The sequence below is a fragment of the Drosophila yakuba genome, chromosome 3L, assembly GCF_016746365.2.
Source record: "Drosophila yakuba strain Tai18E2 chromosome 3L, Prin_Dyak_Tai18E2_2.1, whole genome shotgun sequence".
Lineage (NCBI taxonomy): Eukaryota > Metazoa > Arthropoda > Insecta > Diptera > Drosophilidae > Drosophila > Drosophila yakuba.
In genome coordinates, this window is record NC_052529.2 from 15,498,189 (window position 1) to 15,517,945 (window position 19,757).

The window sequence follows — 19,757 nt, forward strand, 5'->3', positions numbered from 1 at the left end:
TATTTAAAATATTGAATGGAAATATAAGTTTTTTATCTGTTTATCAATATTTCAAGCAGTTAAATGGGACTACTTGGAGTAGGAATTTCAACTCTGGCAAAACAAAAAAGCTTCTAAAAAATAAGCTAACTATTCAATTTTGTCCGGCTTCTTGGACTCGACGGTTCCTCCATCGCAGAGAAACCAAAGACCAGCCAGAATGAGTGTTATTCCGATGCCAGACAATACTGTTAGTGGCTCCCGATAGACAAGCGCTCCTAAAATAAACTATATAGCGAAAGTTAGTCATAATTAATCAAAAAATCTGGAGAGCACCCACCGATAAGACATAATTCGAAGCGGAAGTTAAAACGACGCAGGTTAAAGTTTGTTCAGTCATTTGCAGGGCCTTCAGAAAGCAGCGCAAGTTGCATACATTGCATATTACCATCAGCACTAATGGAAACACCTGAATTAAAGCTATTTCTAAAATAATAATTGCTGTTATTTGATTGATTGTTTTTAAAGAAATCACAATCTTGCCTAAATAGGTAGAGTCTGCTGTAGTTTGTGAGGCATTGACTAATTTCCGGGCGCTGAGGTGACTGGGCAGTTTTCCAAAAAAGCTTCCTGCAGCTGCAAAGGACCCAGCCACCAAACTATATCGGTATTTTGCGAGGGATTCCATTTAGTTAAATCTTAAACTTAATGTTTAAACCGATAAAAATGTAAACAAAAGTCAAGCGAAGCAGCAGCTGATGCTTAGAGCTGCTAACTTACCTCAATAGGCCTGCTAACTTGTGGGGAAAGCATGGCGTGGTTTATCAAAAATCCAACAGGTGGAGCACCTTGGCGCACCATTTAAAAAACCAAATATTTCATTCACTTCATGCATCATAAAAATATAAGCATAGGAAAAAAAAAACCAACCTTTTAATAAATATAAAACCGCAAATAAAATAAAAAACGTGTAATTTTTTCGTATTTCATTTGTTTATTTTACAAAACGTTCAGCTAATGCCTTGACATTCATCGAAAAAGTCTCATTTGCTAATTGCGCGTTGTTTTGCATCTTTTGGAATTGTGTAGGTATATATACAAAGACAGTTGCTACATAAATAATACATATATTCTTGTACCTCTCAACAAAACGCAACTTACATAACGCAGAGCAAAGTAGTTGCATTACAAAATAAATCTCTATGCTGTCGTCTGGCATAAGCAATTCTTTCAATTCGAACATTTAGACACTTATATGGAAAATTGCTTGAGTGCTATGCATTTTGTCTCATTGCTTTGCTTTTCTTCGCTGTCACGGTTTAACTACAATTTCGCTATCGTACTATAACTATATATTTTGTTAAATATTTACTTGCTGCATAATACTTTGCCTGTTTCGGTTTTAACACTCACACACGGAAACACAGATATTCCTAATGCACTCCAAGCAAATCTATTAAGTTAGGTTCTTAGCATTGCTATATAAATATTTTTTGATGTTTTTCCGTTTCCGGTTTGATTTAGTTTTTATATGTATATCCATCGACTAAGGTAAACTGCTCACAATTATTTTATATGTAATTCTTTTTATGTTCATTAAAATGTATACATATGGTTGTATATTTGTATAAATTTGTTTCGTATAATTGGTTGTGTGTCTTTAGTGTGTTGTTGTGTCTGCTAGGAAAATGCAACGACTTTCAGCCGTTTCTAGGAGCTCACAGAATTGAACCCCATGCTCAAAACCAACATGCATTTGTGTAATCAACATTCAACAATTCACTCACTGAATTCGGCTAATCTAATAAAAAGACACTTTTTTCTTGCCATTTAACAAATGGTCTATCCCTCTAACAATTCTGGCTGCTCTATTACAATGGCCTTCTACATCAGAAGGCAGCACCTGCGACTGGAACTGGTGCTATCGGTGACCACATCGCCAGTGATGCCGCTGAACTTGTTCAGCGAACTGCCCGCCGGTGAGGAGCCCTCGAAGTCGGATAGTACGCTGCCCGGACCCATGTGTCCCATGTGACCCAGTGTTGGTTGCGTCGAGATCGGTGCTGATCCGTTGTTGTTGTTGTTGCTGGTGCTTAGGTTATTGTTGTTGTTGCTGCTGCCGCCGGCTCCTAAAACAGAACCATTAGTTGGTGTGGCACTAGCTGCTGCTGCAATTGGATGGGCATTGCTAGTTGCTTGGGATGACAATTCGAAAGTATTGAGGACATTGGCGGTGCGTGAAAGCGAGCGTTGCTTCTTCAAGTTGGCCAATGTGGCACCGTAGCCATCCAAGGCAACATGCTGCTGCTGTTGTTGCTGCTGATGCTGCTGAAGCTGCTGGTGTTGCTGCAACAGCAGTACGTGTTGCTGCTGGTGGTGTTGCTGATGCTGCTGCTGCTGCTGTTGATGTTGCTGATGGTGGTGCGTGCTATTGGTGTCTGGATGTTGGTGGTTTTTGGCAAGGCGTTGGGTGTGTTTGGTGTTTAGTGGTGCGTTGGTGGTGTGGTTGTTGTTTTTATAGTTGATGATGATGCGGGCAGGCAGACGACACAGAACGGGCGAAACGAGGCACAACAACGACAACAAAAAAGAATGAAAACGAAACAAGCAAATGTTATTTTACTTTTCTTCTCTTTTCCTGAGAGTTAAGTTAGCAGATACTCCTTGACCAGTTGGGAGTGATAGAATAGGTGGGATGGATGTTACATGCGAGTCAGATATTCTAATTGCAGCCATGCTCCTCTGTCTTCTCAGTACGGTAATTAATATAAAAACAAAAATATTTGGGTAGTAAGCTAATCATTTACAAAAAAGATAAAATATGCTTAGCTTATCCTATTTTAGACTGTTAGATAAAGAAATCATCTATAATGCTTTTAATTAGGTTGTAACTAATGAAAACTAATGAAATAACAGGATGCCTATTCATATGAACAGTATTTTACTACAACAATAGCTGTCATTTTCATACGATATATAAACAAATTTACAACAAAAGAGTTTCAAAGAGGTTTCCTATCAATACTCGTACTAAGGTATCAAATAGCGCTCCCTACAGGGCATACGCCATTCGATACGCCACTCATGCTGTTAGCTGTGTTTGCTTGTTGGAAGTATTTTCATTTCCATTTTAGTAGAGTCGTTAAATAAACATTAAACATTGACATTGACACGGGGACAGAATGGCGCTTAAGCAGAACTCTTCGTGATACGTTGACGCTCCTTGGGAGCCAAACAGGGTGGTTGGAGGTGGCTGGAGGTGTTTGGATGGGTGCTTGAGTAAATGGCTGGCTTTGGTTGAAGGGAGGAAGCGAAAGCGGAAGCAAGCCTGACACGTGGCCAAAGGCGTTTGACTCACCCACGAGGACGGTGACCTGGACATTGATTTTGCCGTTGGCAGCCTCCTTCGACGACTGGATCTGAACGGCCTCGGCACTGGCCGCCGTTCCCTTTTCGGTGAGGATGACGGCCGCCGCGGAGGTGGCTCGCTGCATCTCTGCCGCGCCACCGGCGGCTTTCAGGCGGAGCAGCTCATCGTTTTCCCGGCCATCCGGTGGACGGCGCGACGGATAGGAATGTGTGGCGGTGGCCGACAATGCGGCGGTGGATGCCATCATGGCATTGTCCAGCGCATCGGCGGACTTGGAGTGCGGCAGTGGTTGGCCATTCGAACTGCCCGTCGAGGGTCGCTTCTCTCCGTTGTTGTTTCCGTAACCATAGCCATTGGTCAGCGGATCCCCTCCCGAGGAGGGAGCCTCCGAGTCCGTCGCCTCCTGCGCCTGCAGACGCAGACGCGTCTCCTCGACGGCATCCTTTTTGGTTGTCAGCGTTTTGTCTCGCAAACTGGTGCGTCGCACTGATTGGGCTCTGTGGAGTGCGATAGTTAGTTTTAAGGGTCTTGTTTAATGGGCTCCAAGTGCTGTATAAATGCCTTGTGTTGTTGCTCTGCGAGCGTCGAACGCGTCGTCGCTGTGCCTCGGCCAGTCGTTTGCTCTCCTGCTCCGTCTTCAGCTGCTCGATGCGCTCCCTGATTTCGGGGTCTTCACAGATGTCTACGGAGACAAAGGTAAGGGACTTTAAGTATCTTGTTTAAATTAAATTTTACGATTGCGACAATTAACATTCGACTTAATATAAATGAACGTAAGTGTTTAAATTAAATAATGAAGTAGAGAGAACTTTGTGCAAAATGGGAACACTTTTTCAAATTAGCCATTTTACATCGCTATTCCTTCCAAGCTCGAGCAGTGTAAGCAAAGTTCTTCACACCTGAGAGCGCTCTTCCTACTACAAATAGTCTAGATTTACACATTTTCCGTGTGGCATTAACAACAATTTATTGCTCAATTTCATATTCATGGTTATTTTGCTGGAGAGCAGGATAGTAGAGCACCGTTGATTCAGAGTCGCAACCTTTTCGCATATTCTCACCTGAAGGAGTCTCATCGTCCTTGTTGCGAACATTCAGATCAGCACCACATTGTGCCAGCATCTCCAGCACCTCAAGCTGAAAGGGGGATATATTTAAAATTATTATTCCCATTTATATGGCTTCGAGGCTTCACTCACATGACCCCAGCAAGCGGCGGCATGAACCGGAGTCCACAGATCCTTGTCCATGGCATCCACGTTGACATGCTGCTCCAGCAAAAACTCCACGACGCGGACGTATCCGTTGGCCGCAGCTATGTGAAGCTGAATAATTGAGATAAATTAAAGGTTATACACAGGAAGTGAATGCTGGGTTTAATGAAGCTGGATATATGTACTTTTCATTGAAAATAATAGAGTTTTTTGTAGGAAACTGATTGTATAATATATCTGTAGAAGTTGTTCTTTGAATTAAGTTTTATAAGCTTTAGTGTAGGAATTATTCCTTGAATTAAGTTTTATTAGCTTTTTCCTAGGATAAAATTCCACTTACCGGAGTTGCGCACTGGTAGTCCGGCTCCTCCAAGTCACCTCCTGTGCGAGCCAACTCCATTAGGTCGCGCAGCATAATCCGCTCCGTGGAGGAGCGCGTCTCATCGATGAGCTCCTGGGTCACGCCACGCTGCGCCATCTCGCCCTCGATGAAGTCCAATGTGTTCTCGTCGTCGCACAGGTCGTAGGGCATGTTGCCGTCGGTGTTGACCGCCAGCAGATTGGCGCCGTGCCGGATGAGGATGCGGACGAGGTCGAGGTGGCCGCAGGTGGCGGCCGCATGAAGGGGCGTCCACTTATCACTGTCCTGCGCATCCACATTCGCACCGTACTCCAGCAGCAGCTGCAGCATCTCGACGTTGTTATCAATGCACGCCTGATGCATCGCCGTCAGTCCGTCCTCATTGGCCGCATCCGGCGTGATTCCGTGCTGCAGCAGAGCCGCCACCTCGGGCATATCGTTCCGGGATGCGGCCTCGAGCAGCACCACACTGTTCTCGAAGGATATGTGCCGCCTGCCGCTCAACGTGCCCGATCCATTGGCGTGCCGGAAGTGGTGCGTGGTATCTCCGTTGCCGTTCATCAGTCCGTTGCCCAGCGATCCGGTTCCGCTGCCGCCGCTCGCCGTGTTGCCCTTCGCCCGCTGCAACTTGGCCCACTCCTTGTCCTTCTGCCTGGATAGCTTCAGCTGCTGGGCACGACGTCTAATTAACAAGAAGGGATTGAGCACGAGATTTGGGATTAGTTGTGCAAGTTGAATGGCTTTAAAAATGTAGAGAGGTATATCTAAAGGGATTTACTTGGACAAAAGCCATCAATTTCTTTCCCTATTCTGCGATTTAAAATAAAAATGGTAGCGGACTTTATTTGTTCTTCTTTTAACTTCAATCCAATTAATAAAGATTCTAAACAGAAGGGTTCTCCTTTATTAAGATGTCTAAAAAAACAACTGACGATTATATCAATCTTTTGTAAAACATATCTACTCTAAGGAAGAAGTATTCTTATAAGGTAAATGTTCCTTTTACATAAAAAAAGCGGAAAAAGTAGGCTAGTAATCATTTTATTGGAATAAATTGGTTGTGCTCAATTCAATCAATTGAATGTTGTAAACAGAATAATTTATAATCTCTTTGAAAATCGGTTAATTATGGATATCCTGGCACCTTTGAAAACTGCTTCAAGAGTATATCCTATGAACTGTGTATCCTATACTAATTAATTGACTAAATGCACTTTGAACTCACAGTCTGGCCAGCTGGAGCCGCTCGTGGGTGGGCAGGCTCTCCACGGTCTGCATCTCGGCCACCAGATCGGCGTGCTCCATCTTGAGCTGCTTGGTGTAGCTGGCATCCTCCTGGCTCTTGCGCTGTATCAGAATGCCCTTGATCATGTTGATTTGTTGACTTGAACCCTACGCCCGCTCAATGATATGTTTGCAAGTGTGCTCCAGAGTTGTTCCGTTCAATTTTATAGCATTTGACAACAATTTGCGAGGCTTTTGTTATTTGTGCTGCTGTTGCTGTTTGTGGTTGTGATGTTACTCGTCTGGTGCGCATGCATTTGTATGCAAATTGCAATTTGCATCTTTGAATTTGATTTGATTGCGGGTGTTGTCTCTGGCGGCTCTTATTGTTGCCCTCGTTGTTGCTAGTTGCACGTTGCTCTTGGCTGCAGCAGCTGTTTGGATTGCTGCAGCAGCTGTTGCGCTTTGCTGCTGCTGTTGCTGTTGCTGCTTTTGCTGCTATTGCTGCTACTGCTGCTGCGGTCCACTTTTCCCAGATCCTTTCACTCCTGGTCAACACCCGAGGCTGCTCTCATGGCAACTACCACGTTTATCCCTCGTCCTGCGCGGTTGTCTGGTCCTGTCCTTAGTGTTTACTTATGATTTGCTTTTCCCAGCTGTCGATGTTTGCCGAAGCTCGCTTCTCCGAAACTTTTCGTTGTAAACTCTGCAAGGGGAAAAATCGAAAAACAAAAAAAGCAAATCAAATATATATAATATTTCATAAAACTGTAAAGTTTCTCAGTTGCTCTCATCCAAAATCTAGCTGTCCGATAAAATTAAGCATGATAAATGATTCCTGAACGCGTGGGGCAATTGAGTTAGTGAATTCAAAGTTCAAAAAGTTCCAGCCAATATTCCTCTTGCAGGACTTTATATTATAGCTTCAACATGATTTTCTTAATTTAGGTTTAAGAAAGTGTTAAAAAATTAAAAGTATATAAAATATTTTCCGATTTCCTTAAAACGCTTTAAACTTAAAAATCAACCTGCTCTTTCATTTCTAAGTTATAATTGAGATGCGTAATCAAAGGTCCGTTGTTTCCCTAGAGTATTTGAACTTTGATGTGCCCGAGCAAGTTTCGCCCAGTAATGGTTTCTTTTTGGGTGCGTTGAAGCGCAAGGATAATGCTGATGACGCATGTGTCCTTGGATCCCTTGCCTTAACCCGCTGAGGCCCCCGCTCCACTCGACCTGTCATCGATAGCCTGGCCAATGCCTTGAATAAGTATTAGCCTCTGCTTCGTGGAAATTGCATGCCAAGGAGCCATCATCGAGTTAAGTTTGCTTTACTCGGCTGAAGCCACAAGCCCAATCTCATGTGCAGCCAGCTTGATCCTGTGAATGTGTCTTATCCTAGTACGGTCAACAAAGGGAATTACTAAGTGGACTTGTAACGAACACTCAGTAAAAAGAGCAGGGTTTTTAAAGACCGTGCTGAGTTGGCTCGGTAAAAAGCACTAAGACATTGGGTGGCTAATTTACTATGCGCTGAGTGCAAAAACGTTTGAGCGGAAAAAGAGAAAAGGACTGCAAGATTATTTTAAAAGATGATTACGCGGAAGTAGCACAAAAAAAGCATATTGAATTATCTCAGGTCCTCTGCGACCTGAGTAGAATAAATTCCACAAGCAAAAGTTTAAACTTAAGTAGACCCTTAAATATCTTCCCTTTAACCAATTAATTAATAATCCGATAATTGAAACCGCAATTCGTTTACAGATAAACAAGCATCAGAAACCATTATAAATCAGGACCACTAACTAATGCGATTCATTAATTATTTACCTGTTTTCTTGCACAATATAAGTCATTGAACAAAACCAATAAAATTAATTTTGCGTCCTTCCGTATATGAGCATTCTCAAGCTCAATTTCACAGCAGAGTGAAACTCAACATTTGTTAGGCCAACAATCAATCATTTTCCCCTGAAAACACTTAATCTGTGCGCTTTCATTTGAGCTGAGTATCTCGTCAAACTGTATGAATTCCTATTTTGATGCGAGAATAAAGTTCATTATCATAAATTGAAAATTGTAATTATTGTTTGCGTTTGCCTTGAAATACTGCATGCGCGATGGAAGATTGTGTGTGTTCGTGTGCATTTTCCTCTTCCATATTGCAGCAGTAATAGTCATTAAATGAACAATTTAAATCGAATATCGATTATGGCTGCTGGTAACACACTTTTCGGCATCCTGTTATGGCACATGAATATCCTTGAAGTCGATGGGTGGGAAATTGCTGCCATTAAGGAAATGTTCATTTATGCGTTTTGTCAGATGCAATACAAAAGGAATTTCCATCCGACGTGACTGCCATAATGTGCGAGTGTGTACCAAAAATTGTCGATAGCAGGACCTAAAAACAACAACAGCTCTACGCTCTACGCACTACTGAAATAACAATGGGCACCCCAACTACACCGCACACCACTGCGTATGCGTGTTATCTATGCGGTCAGGCAGTAATACTTGCTCTTTCGCACTTGAGCTGTGCGTGCCTGGAACTTCGTGTTATTAATTTTGCACGCCTCGTTTTAAGCTCAATATTTATGCAACTCCACAATGGCGAGAGCTCACAAAATTTATGACTTGAAGATAAGGAAGCCACAACGCAAAAACCGAACTGCTTTCAAATCACTGAAACTAGAGCAGCAGTGAAGATGTTGAATGATGATAACCACGAATTAATACTACTTACTATTTTATATTCTATATCCCTGTAGTTCTAAGCTTTATAAGCACTGGATCCTATAATTAAAGTCAATATTGAGAGTAACTTGGTACTAGCATTTTATTAATATTAGCCAGTAATCCATTTTAATTCCTCTAATGTAAATAGCAATGCTTTCTTATTTCTTTGTATTTTCGAGTGACATTATGATTTTGCGAGAACAAACACTTTGCGTTATTAGTTTACGCCGCAAAGGTGCATATAATTTACGACTTAAAGGCAGACATTAGCCGATAAGATAGAAGAAAGCTTAACGGAACGAAACTCAAATACACTTAGAGCAGTTTAATTTGTCTTTTTCCCCAAGTTCTCCCACTCACGGTGCCCAAGTGCCCCCAAAACATCAAGGCAAGTGACGAAAGCCACGGTGACCTCAAGAGCCGGATGAAAGGGCGACCGTCGAGTGAAGGGGAGGGGATAGGAGGGGAGGGGTTGGCAAATGAATGGCACTCGACAGGCGCAATGTGCAACACGAGCTAGCAACAACAACAGAGGCTGGGTAAAACAGAAGGAAAAAGAAACAAAGTAGAAAAATCACCTTGCAGGCATTATCCTTCGGATAGGTCAGGGGATCTAGCTGGCGACGAAATCTGCCGACGGCCAGCGGCCAAGGAATTCCCTCGTCCTTTCTAATGAGCGCCCGCATCACTAGCACCACCAGCATCACTAGCACCACTAGCAACGTCCGAAGCAGCACCAGCTGCACATGCCTTTGCTAGATTGCTACAGTGGTACTCCGCTAAGAGAGAATCGTTACAACTTTTTAAAACATTTTTTAACGATTTATAGACTTGTTAGACTCTGAATTTGAATTATACAATAGTAGTTTTATGCAAGTCACTAGTAATATTTATGCACACAAATATAATAATATTAATAATTTTATATTATTTTTTTTTTAACAATTTATGCATATTTCTTTAAAACTGGCAATTCTTCTTAAAATTTGTGTTACCAATAAATGGACTTTAAGAGTCTCAGTGCCACTTGAAAGAAATATTCCCTTTGAATTGGAAACCCATTTACAAAAATTAATTAATCCTGCGCATTCAGAACTGGAATAGGTATTTTCTTCCTCTCACTTTCGCATAATTATTTTCCGTTTTTTTTCTCATCAATAAAAATGTGCAATTAAAAATTTATTCAGCGCCACGCGTTGCTCATTATTTTCTCGTATGGTTTATGGCCATCGAAGCGTTCGAGTTCCGCTTAATTAGCAGCCACTGTAAGCGGGCAGAGGAGCTCACCCCGCGGGGGTGGGCAAAAGGGTGGATGGTGGGTGGATGGGGGGTGGCTACTGGAGTGGGTGCCGGGTCCCACTGTACTTGTGGCGGCTCTCGAGTGTCGGCTGCTCTCGCATGTGTGCTCGAGGGCAGCGAATTATGTGCTTGCACTGAGTGCAAGTGCATTAGCACCCGCCAAGAGGGTTGGTGGTTGGGGGGCCTTCCCCAAAGGGGTGGTGGTGGGAGGTAGCCCCTCAAGAGGGGGGAGATGGAAGATGGAACTGCCGATTAGACGGGGGAACAGGATGTTTGCCTTAACTGGTGCCCAAGTGCTTCCTAGCGAGGCCATTGCAATGACTGCCACTGAATGGGCCCAGTACGACTCGTTTTGGCCTGGCCAAAAAGTGTGCCTCGAAAAACACACAGACTCAGTAGCCAAACACGGCAGGGCAATGAAAGTTCTACACAGTTACTGTGTCTGCTGCTGTGCCCTTCGTTGGGGATGTTATAATTTCGGGCAATCCATGTTCAGCTGCATTGCAAACTGCAATATATCAGCAGCGCTTACCAAACATCATTAGCAAAGGTTCCTCCAAAAACATATGCTAATAAATTCCTAGGAAAGTACACTTCGAACTTAAAGCTACGAAGAAGTAGTTCTTATAAATGTAATATTATTATTTTTTTATGCAACAAAATCCAACTCTTCAATGCACCATAATTTTGCTGATTTTCAATGGCTTAACTTAACTCAAATTTAAGGACATTAAGTTTTATGTGGCATTAAGAATGTTACTTCCCAGTTACCTTGAAAAGAGATGCCCACGTGGCTCTTAAGATGATGGTAATCATGTTCTTGTGGCAAAATCAGCCAAGCATCAGATCCCATTTAAGTTTGGGTCGCCCCAAATAAATTTGACAAATGCGTTTATATACGAATTGAAATATCACAATAGCACAGATGGAAACGATTTGAGACTTCCCACTTTCATAAACAAATATTAAGGAGTATTTAAATTTTTGGAAGGATCATCAACATTTCAATTCAGCACTCAATTCACATACTGCTCATAATCAAAAATTCCAGGAATTTTCCTAGCACTCTTACGATGAATGAAAAGGGTATAGGCTGATTCCGTGCTGTGCTTCTTAACAACTGTGTTGGTTTTTGCTATTGGCAGTGGCACTGGCACTGGCATGTAGCTTCTGTTGCTGTTGGGTTTGGCCCAAAAATGAAAATCAAATAAAGCGATTGCACGTGAGGCGATGGTCTCGGGTCTCGAGTCTCGAGTCAGGTCGAGTTTTGGCCGAGATGGGCTCGGAATACGTCCATGGGGCGAACGGTTTGGGGCTGGGCCTCCGCCGAGACTGGGAAAATGCGAATTGGGTTTCCAACTTTGTTGTTTCCGCTTTGTTGACTCCGCCCGGCCGGTTCGACGCCCATTTTGGCCAAGAGTGGAAGCGACGTGGCTCATGCAAATTAAATTTCAGTGCTGATTTGTCTGCAGTGCCTGCTGCGTCTGGCGAACGGGGTCACAGGTGTATTTTGTGCCAGTTAAAGTTCCCTTCGCTTCGTTTTTGTGTGTCGTACTGGCGTAAGGACCAAGGACCAAGGACCCAGGGACTTCCAGTGACTGGGCCAAAATGGACAGGGCATGTCAACTTGGGGTCTAACCACCCAAAAGACCGAAAAGCTGAGCAGCTTACCATAAGCGGCAGAAAAATAATGCTTACGAGCAAAAACACCAAAATAATGAGTGTGCTTCGCATGAGATTTCAACGAGTTGAAATGAATTGCTCTCAGCGAATGGGATTCCTTGGCAACCAAATGTTTGCCGGAGTTGCCGACTTGCTGCCTTCTGAATTTAGCTACGTAATATTGTCACTAAAAGCACTCTCCTAGGTTTTGTGGTGGCTCCGACGAATTCCAACTTAGTTTTAACCTCATTCGGGCAATGTGCCTGCAGCTGGAAGGAATTGTGAAATGAATGTTCAGCCAAATGTTCAGCTTCTGCAGCTAAGCACGCAGATGTGTAGAATTCCGCAGCTTTTTCATCATTTTAACTTCTGTTTACTTACATTTTGCCTAATACTTTTCATAGCACCTGACAGCTTACCAAACAGAAACTATGCTTGATATTAAATGAATGCTTAGTTGCTCTAATTCGTTAGAAAATAATTAATGCAATACATACACCGCAGATAGTTCATAAAGAGATAATGTTATAAATTCACCATAGAATGTAGTACATTTTGTTAGGAAAGCTCCTAATCGTATTCTAAACTGTTACTCACAACGCAAAAAGTGTGTGTGCTGAAAATGGCTTTTCGAATGCAACTTCCTGTTAGTAATTTCCAGCTGAATATGCATAAGCAGTGAGTAAATATGTTAAAACTGCCGGACGAACTTCCCCCAACCCTTGAACTTTCCTGCTACATTCCTCCGCCCTCCAATTTCCCAGTAACACACACACTCCTTCAGAGGAAAAGCGTCCACAACTGATTATCATGGAGTGCTGTATATCGCATTTGCTCCTGCAGTGATGTGTTCATTTCATTGGTAGTGACCAACGTCCAATTTCTGGGCCACATCGTAGTCCTCATAAACTGAGAGAAACCGCTCAAAAATAACACAAATGTTCCTGAACTCCATGAAAGTTTTCGATGCACCATAAACTTGGATTCCCAAATCTTTGAAGTACAAAAAAAACCGAATTCGCTACATTAGTATTTATTAATTTCAATTTCCTCATTACTTTAAATTTAAAAGGTATATTAATGTGTTTAAAATGTTTTTTACTTAGCTTATAAGCTGTTTTTTATGTGTCGGAAAAAATACATTTACTGCAAGTGCAATTCGCAGAAAAACCTGCAAGGTTTTAGTCGGAATGCGTACTGTCCTGAAAGCATTTTCAACCATATCTGCGATTTCCCCGTGGCATTGGCATAAATGAATTTTCCCCGAATTTTCTGTGAAATGTTGCGAATTTCCCCCAGTGCAATTCGTTGTGTGGCAGTCAACTGGCCAACAGGCCACCCGGCCAACTGGCGTACACAATTTAACAGAAGCCTTGGTCATCTCTCAAAATTTAGCACGTCGTCGTGTTAAGACCCAACCCGCACCCCGCGTCCCGTCCGCTCTCTACTCAATCAAGTTTACTGATGACACATGTACATATATATATATATACAGCGAAGGACCCCAACGAATTCCGCCCACTGTCAGCATGACGTGGCATGTCCTTGCTCTGATCCCACTTCCTCTTTTTGGACCCCGAACTCTACTCTCCTCTCATTTCATTCATTTCATTTTTGTTTAAGCGTCGCCAGCCATTATTTCTGTTATTTTTCTTCACCAGCTTAACGATGTGTCGGTTGGTCTTTTTTATTTTTATTATTTTGATCTTATAAATACGCGGTACTTGTGGGAGTTGAATGATATGTGGTATTGTTCAAAACAAATAAACAAACAACTAGTTGATAGCTAAATCTATAAGCACAGTTCGTGAAAGATTGCGGATAAAACTTATTATTGTCACGCCAAGTTCTAAGTTTAGAAAATCGATGGAGTACGAATAACAGAGGTATTACCAAAATTATAGTACGATGTGCAGTCTTTTCTAATAACAGCGCATTATGGATTGCATTTCTAATGGAAGATTTTATCTTTGGTTACATGATTCGGTACCAATAAGGGATTCTCATAAAGTATTTTTATAATTATAAAAAGAGATTTTTTTTTAACATTTGGAGCGCAAGATAGATAGTTCAAGAGTCGGGAAAGTTAACTTTTTCGCGAATTAATGCTCCAATTTGCTGTTTTAAACCCATTTTGTGCACCTGCCTCGCACTTTCTTTCTTCTCCCCCTTTTGACCTTTTTTTGTTGTTTATCGTAGCTGTCATTGCGGTCTTGATGACCTTAAAGCGCCCACCTACAGTTCAATTGTTTGCGTATCGAATTAATTATTACCTTTCGCCCCCTATCATTTACCGCGCAGATGCCATCTCGCTTGCTCCTGTTGCCGCAGGCAGCCCCTTCCTCCTCCCCACCTCCCCACCTACCCACTCCTTTTACCGCTTGTCGCCCTGCCCGTTCATTTATTTATATTTACGCCCGCGGCTTATTTTCATTTCGCTGACCCACTGCCGATGCCCCGCCCACTTTTCCCCATTCAGCCGCCCTTTGCCCATTTGGCACGTGTCTTTGTTGTTAAATTGCTCTTTGCGTTCCGGGTGTTGTTTTGGCCGCGGTTCGCGTTGTTGTCAGTGTAGTTGTACACGCAAAAAACTTAATTCGCATTTTTAAAAGTCAGCATAATAGACCTATCAAACAAAAAACACTGAACCGTTTGAAACTGATTGTTTATTATTAATTGGGGAAATCTGCTAAGAAACTGCTGCCATTTAAATACTATTATGAGCCACTTTCATATAAAGAACACCAAGAACACCTTCCTGTTTCAAAGCTTAAATTTAACAGATAAAATATTTAAGCATTTTGCTTTGTTTGCATTAATTGCTCTTCGTTTTTATTAGTGTAGTTTAAGGTGTTGTTGGAGTCCTTTGTTCATATTCTTGTTGGTATATTGTGTTGTGCTTGTGCGTGGTTGCATTTATTTATGCGAGCGCAAAGAGGAAAATTGTGTCGGCGCTTTTCTCGTTTTTCCCGGCTAGCCTTTTTTCCTATTTTGCAGGTGAAATATTTTTAATTAAAAAATCTTTTATTTAAGCGAGTGTCAAGCGCTCACGTCGCTATCAACACCTCGTCCCCTCGTCGCAACTTTTCCTCTTTTCACTTAATTTTTTTAGCATATGCGCAAACAAATTTCTTGTTAGCTCACTCTTTTGACTCTTTTACCCACCAGACTTGTGGGCTATTAACAACATTAGTCACTTATTTAATATTCGTGGCCAAATTGAATAGTCAAAAAACTCGGTAATTGGGGGCAAAGTTTAAGGAATTTTAAATGCACAAGCGGATGGGTATGGAATTTGATCATAAAAACTAAATGGGGTCACAGAATTCTTCTTTAAATAATGGAAATGCAGCAAAAAGAAAAATGTATATGTTTCATAGAAAAAGACATGAATTTAAATATTTGAATTCTTATTACCTTTACTTATTCCGTTATTCCCTTTCCTAATTTGCTGTTAAGACACCTAAAATAAAGAAAAAATTATAATTAATAAATAATGTTTACAATTAAATATATTAGTATAATTTAAATTGTCTTTAATATATTTTGGATGAGCAAGTGCTCAGCTTTTTCGAGAACCTTTCAACCGAGCCTTTTGTGTATCTGAAGTCTCGCAAGTAAATGCAGAACTTTGAACACGACTTTCCCATTCACGAAACTATTCTTCAAAGTCCTGACAGTCCATCATTCAATGTTAGCCATTTCATTATAGCTGCTTTCGTTCAATATGGTAAGCGAACTTAATTGCATTCCCTTTACAGCCCATCATCTTTTATTTCCCATATCTGCGTGCATATTATCCATTTTTTTTAATGTGGGAGCCTTAATGCAGTTTGTATGTTGTTCTTAAAAACCACAAGCAAAAGTTGCAAAATCCCTTTGAGGGAGAGTACACGTCCCTTACGGCAAATACACTGCAGAAAATGTTGTATTCAAGATTGTTGTAATATTCATATTGAGTTATTTATATATATAGATTTAAGCTTTAAAAAGTAGTACATTTTTTGATAATTGGCGGAATTTATTAGGAAGCAATGGCAAATTAAACTTGATCTTCAGTAAAATAAGACATTATGATCACAGAAATTCGAAATATTTTGCCACTGTAAAGGAGCCGAAAAGTTGTTATCGTCCTTTGCCTGTATTGTTGCTGCCACTTTCGATGCCTTCGCATGCCACCTCCCATATATCTATGCGTCCCAGATTTCAAACAAGGTTAGCATAGACGTGCACACAGTCAGAGCACATGGCCAAAAGTTTTTCCATTTCCCATTTCCCCCCATTTGCTGTTACCGTTTCACTACCCACCACCACCCAGTACTCACTTCCCACTTTCCACTGCCACCCAATTTCTCTTTTTCGGTCATTTGCAATGTGTACGCCATTTTGTAGAGCCCCGCTAGTCAACCTCCCCAACCCCGGAAAATATACAACCCCCAGCGATATAGTATTCCCTTTAAAGGGGGGCTCCCAAGTGCGGAAAGGTGAGTTGGAGGCTTTGGCGAAACGGTGTCAAACGGATATGCATGTTGATTTAATTTGCACCTTCGTTTAAACTCTTCCAGGCCCCTCTTCCTCACCTCCCAAATAGAGGAAAAACCATTGTCACCCCCCTCTGCGTTCGGAACGTAAATTATTTTTGCACCCTGCTCGTAAATTAGACCTACATAGGACCGCTTCGGCACCGTTCTAGTTCTATATATATACTCCTATAATGGTTTCTGTGCTGGTCCTCGGCCCGTCCTGTGTGCGAAAATCAACGCCGGCTAATTGCGCGATTTTTATCATCCCAATATAAACGGGGTCGCAACACCTTGGGGGGAATAAATTATGGCAAAAAATTGCACACAATGCCACCTGGGATTATAGTGCGATGGGTTTTTCTTTCACAAACTGTGGTCATTTCAAATTTACAAGAGGACTAATCAAAGAGTTACTTTAGCTTGAATGTGCATAAAAAGAATGTTGAAATAGAGAAGGAAAACCTTTAATGAAGAGCAAGCCAAGAGAGCTCACCATATATTTTGCATTCATTTAAGCTTTGTGCATTTCTTAAAAGTGGTCGCACTCAGTGACCATAATATTACGTTGAATTCTTAATTATCCTATAAGCTGAAATGAACTATTAAAGGACCGCTTAATAAGCGCATTCTTTGTCCATTACATCACGTTATTAGCCATCCTTGTGATTAATTAAACTGCGGAAGCCACAAAACGCCGCCGTCATTGAAGGGAACGGGCCAACACGGCGTATGAGTAATGAGTCCATGAATGAAATTCCTTTTTATATTTGGTGCGCGCCTGTGTGTGGGTATGTTTATGATACGGCTGGTTGGAAGGCAGGCAGTTGGGGTATAAGAGTGATTTAGTTGGATGCGGCACGTGTCGCTGGACCGCTATTTATTTATTTAGTGGCTTAATAATTGAGCACGTGATCTTATAAATCTTATGTTCAGTTTGGCTTCCATTTGCCGCCTGCCCAATCTTCATTTGGGGCACGTAATTGGCTTTTGAGAGTACACACACCAGGGCAAATTTGTATTAAAAGCGCCTTCGTCCACTGAAAGGGTTTAATAGGAGCTTATACGGGCTTATTATGGACAGAGGGACAGACAGACAGACGGACTTCAGAGGAGCCGCACCAGGCGGAGGCACGTAGCTATCAGTGGGTGGGTGACTTAATTGGGTGGGTCGGGTTGGTCTGGAAGTGGGTGTTGGCTGGAGGGACAGTAGTTTGGCCACCTGGTGGTTGGCCTGGCTTCCTGTTATGATTTCAAACTGTTGTTTGGCCCATGATGATAATGATGAAGAGCCCCTGACAATGGCAACAATTGAAGGCTTAGACCGGAGTTTACGGGATCACAGAGTGAGAAAGAGAACACCTATAAAGTTTGCCAGGCTAAGCCCCCTGGGGATTAAACTAAAAATCCACATCAAGGTTTAACATTTGGTCTTTCACAGCAATCTCTTCTTTCTTCAAGAAAACGTGCAATTAAACAAAAAGAAAACCCTGCATTTAACCGTATTAAGTTCAGTTCTTAACATTTAAAACCGGCATATAACTTAAATTTAGATTTCATTCAGTTTCTCTTTACATATTTGCTGATAAAACTTATCTTTGAATTTATTTAATAGTCCTTTCAGGAACAAGCGAAAATTTGGTAAATCATCCATGCATATTATTCCCACTCAGCATGTCGTAATTTAATAAATTCGAGCCTTATTTTAGCATAAATTATTCAAATTTCCATGCTATTTGTGTAACTGTCAATTGTAGTGACAATGTCCTCCGCCCACTTTATCCGCCACAAAAAAAAAGATGGCAGGGAAAATATTTTGAACATACTTTTAAGGTCGTACGCGTTCTTTTGCCAACTGAAGGAAATAAATCCAAATAATACGCTTCACCTGAATTTTATGGCCAATTTTGCGGTTATGTGCGTTTTAATTTGAAAGTTCATTACTACAATCGTCAATTTGCTATTTAATTTGTTTACAAATATAAATTATTATTGCCCACGCAGCTTTTGTTTCTGGGATTAAAATATTTAAATGGCGAGCTATGGAGATATTTCGTCCACTAACAAATTGAAAACAGATGAAAGGCAGTGAAAATTGACAGCAATTGGAACGAATTATTGAGTTCAGCGAGGGATTCGCACATTTTCAGAGTTGACTGCCAATATTCGGGGGATTGAATGAGGTATGTGGGATGGGATTATGGTGTGGGAATTTACTTAATGGCGGGTGGACTAAAAGGGCTATTAATCACTTTATCTTAATTTACTGTGCATTTAAGTTGCTATCTATTGGCAAGCCCTTATCTCACTGTAGCACACTATCTGACATTGATATCACCTGGCAGTTCTTTTATCTCCACTTTCAATACGTAACTTATCTAATGAAGCACGAACGCTTGACGAGTACTGTAGAAATTCTATTCGATTATCTTCTTACTTTCTATTTAGCCTAACGAGCTTTTTGTTGCCCCCTTAAAAAAGTATCTTCACATTGTGGAGAATGTGGCATAGAGACGTAAGCTTCTATGCCACAGGAGTAACATAGACACTTTTATTCTCTTACTATAGTTAGATATTTCACATATTAATTTTCAGCTTAAAACCAACCCTAAATATAAATAATTTAAATAAATAAAATAATATTCATTTATTGTACAATTATTAATAATAAAAATTAATAAAAACAAGTGTGAATTTATATAGTGTTTTTTAAAAGTAGTATACGCTTGATATACTTTTTATTTATTACTTTATTTAACCGCTCAGAGTACATTTAAGTTCGGATTAAGCATGCTTTTTTCTACCTTCGGATTCACATTTTTTGCCTGTTGGAAAACGAAAACTGTGAAAAAAACTCGTTGACGAGGCAAATTGCTGTAAGGATGAGCATATGGACTCCAATCTGTGGAAGATGGCAGAAAAAGTGATAAAGAGGGAAATCTGAGTAGGGAACCGTGTATGTGCTCCTTTCGAAGCTTCTTTCTGCCTTTCTGCCACATTTTGCCATCCAATACGGTTGCCCATGCAGACAAGTCTCCTGCCATTTTTGGTTCTACTGATTTTCATACCCATTTTTGTTTGACATTTCCGTCTGCATCTATCGCTCAGACTTCCCAGTTGTTGTAATTTTCGTACCAAAAATTTCATTCCTTTGAACTGGGAAATTCACCTTGAAAGGAATGTGGGCTGCACATGGCATTTGCCGATATGCAAAAATTTGATGTGCGAAATGCGAGGTGTTTATGATGCATACACACAATACCTTTGTAGTAAAGTAACATATTTTACAAAAAAAATGCATACATCACGTCACTTAAAAATTATTTATATCAAATAAATATAAAGTATAATAATAAAGTGAATATATGGACAAAACTATTGCATAATATGCA

General features: G+C 41.1%; 2 protein-coding genes across 6 annotated transcripts in view; both read right to left on the reverse strand.

Moving 5' to 3' along the window:
• Positions 1-24: 24 nt before the first annotated feature.
• Positions 25-742, reverse strand: LOC26534477. The gene is made up of 3 exons (XM_015195019.3): positions 523-742; positions 320-465; positions 25-267 (listed from the first exon to the last, which is right to left on the reverse strand). Exons 1-3 carry the CDS (start codon positions 665-667, stop codon positions 130-132), a joined length of 429 nt encoding a protein of 142 aa, XP_015050505.1. The 5' UTR covers positions 668-742; the 3' UTR covers positions 25-129.
• A 208-nt stretch (positions 743-950) lies between these two features.
• The window catches only part of LOC6534203 (protein phosphatase 1 regulatory subunit 16A), a 41,432-nt gene continuing 22,625 nt past the window's right edge, over positions 951-19,757 (reverse strand). For 4 of the 5 annotated variants that reach the window (XM_039373585.1, XM_015195020.2, XM_015195021.2 and 1 more), the window contains 8 exons: positions 15,263-15,308; positions 6,150-6,854; positions 4,904-5,606; positions 4,549-4,674; positions 4,411-4,486; positions 3,911-4,031; positions 3,338-3,846; positions 951-2,417 (listed from right to left, as the gene is read on the reverse strand). In XM_039373585.1, the coding sequence (XP_039229519.1) occupies positions 1,864-2,417; positions 3,338-3,846; positions 3,911-4,031; positions 4,411-4,486; positions 4,549-4,674; positions 4,904-5,606; positions 6,150-6,295 (2,235 nt within the window). In that variant the 5' untranslated portion in view covers positions 6,296-6,854; positions 15,263-15,308 and the 3' untranslated portion in view covers positions 951-1,863. The remainder of the gene's footprint in view (positions 2,418-3,337; positions 3,847-3,910; positions 4,032-4,410; positions 4,487-4,548; positions 4,675-4,903; positions 5,607-6,149; positions 6,855-15,262; positions 15,309-19,757) is intronic. The other variant, XM_039373587.2, reaches the window with a different exon arrangement.

Bases quoted from the DNA above. Each gene is read 5' to 3' on its own strand.
- LOC26534477 (XM_015195019.3), bottom strand. From the start codon at position 667: ATGGAATCCCTCGCAAAATACCGATATAGTTTGGTGGCTGGGTCCTTT. The intron at 466-522 runs GCAAGATTGTGA...TTATTATTTTAG, and splicing joins AGCAGACTCTACCTATTTAG to AAATAGCTTTAATTCAGGTG. The intron at 268-319 runs GTGGGTGCTCTC...TTCGCTATATAG, and splicing joins CTTCGAATTATGTCTTATCG to TTTATTTTAGGAGCGCTTGT.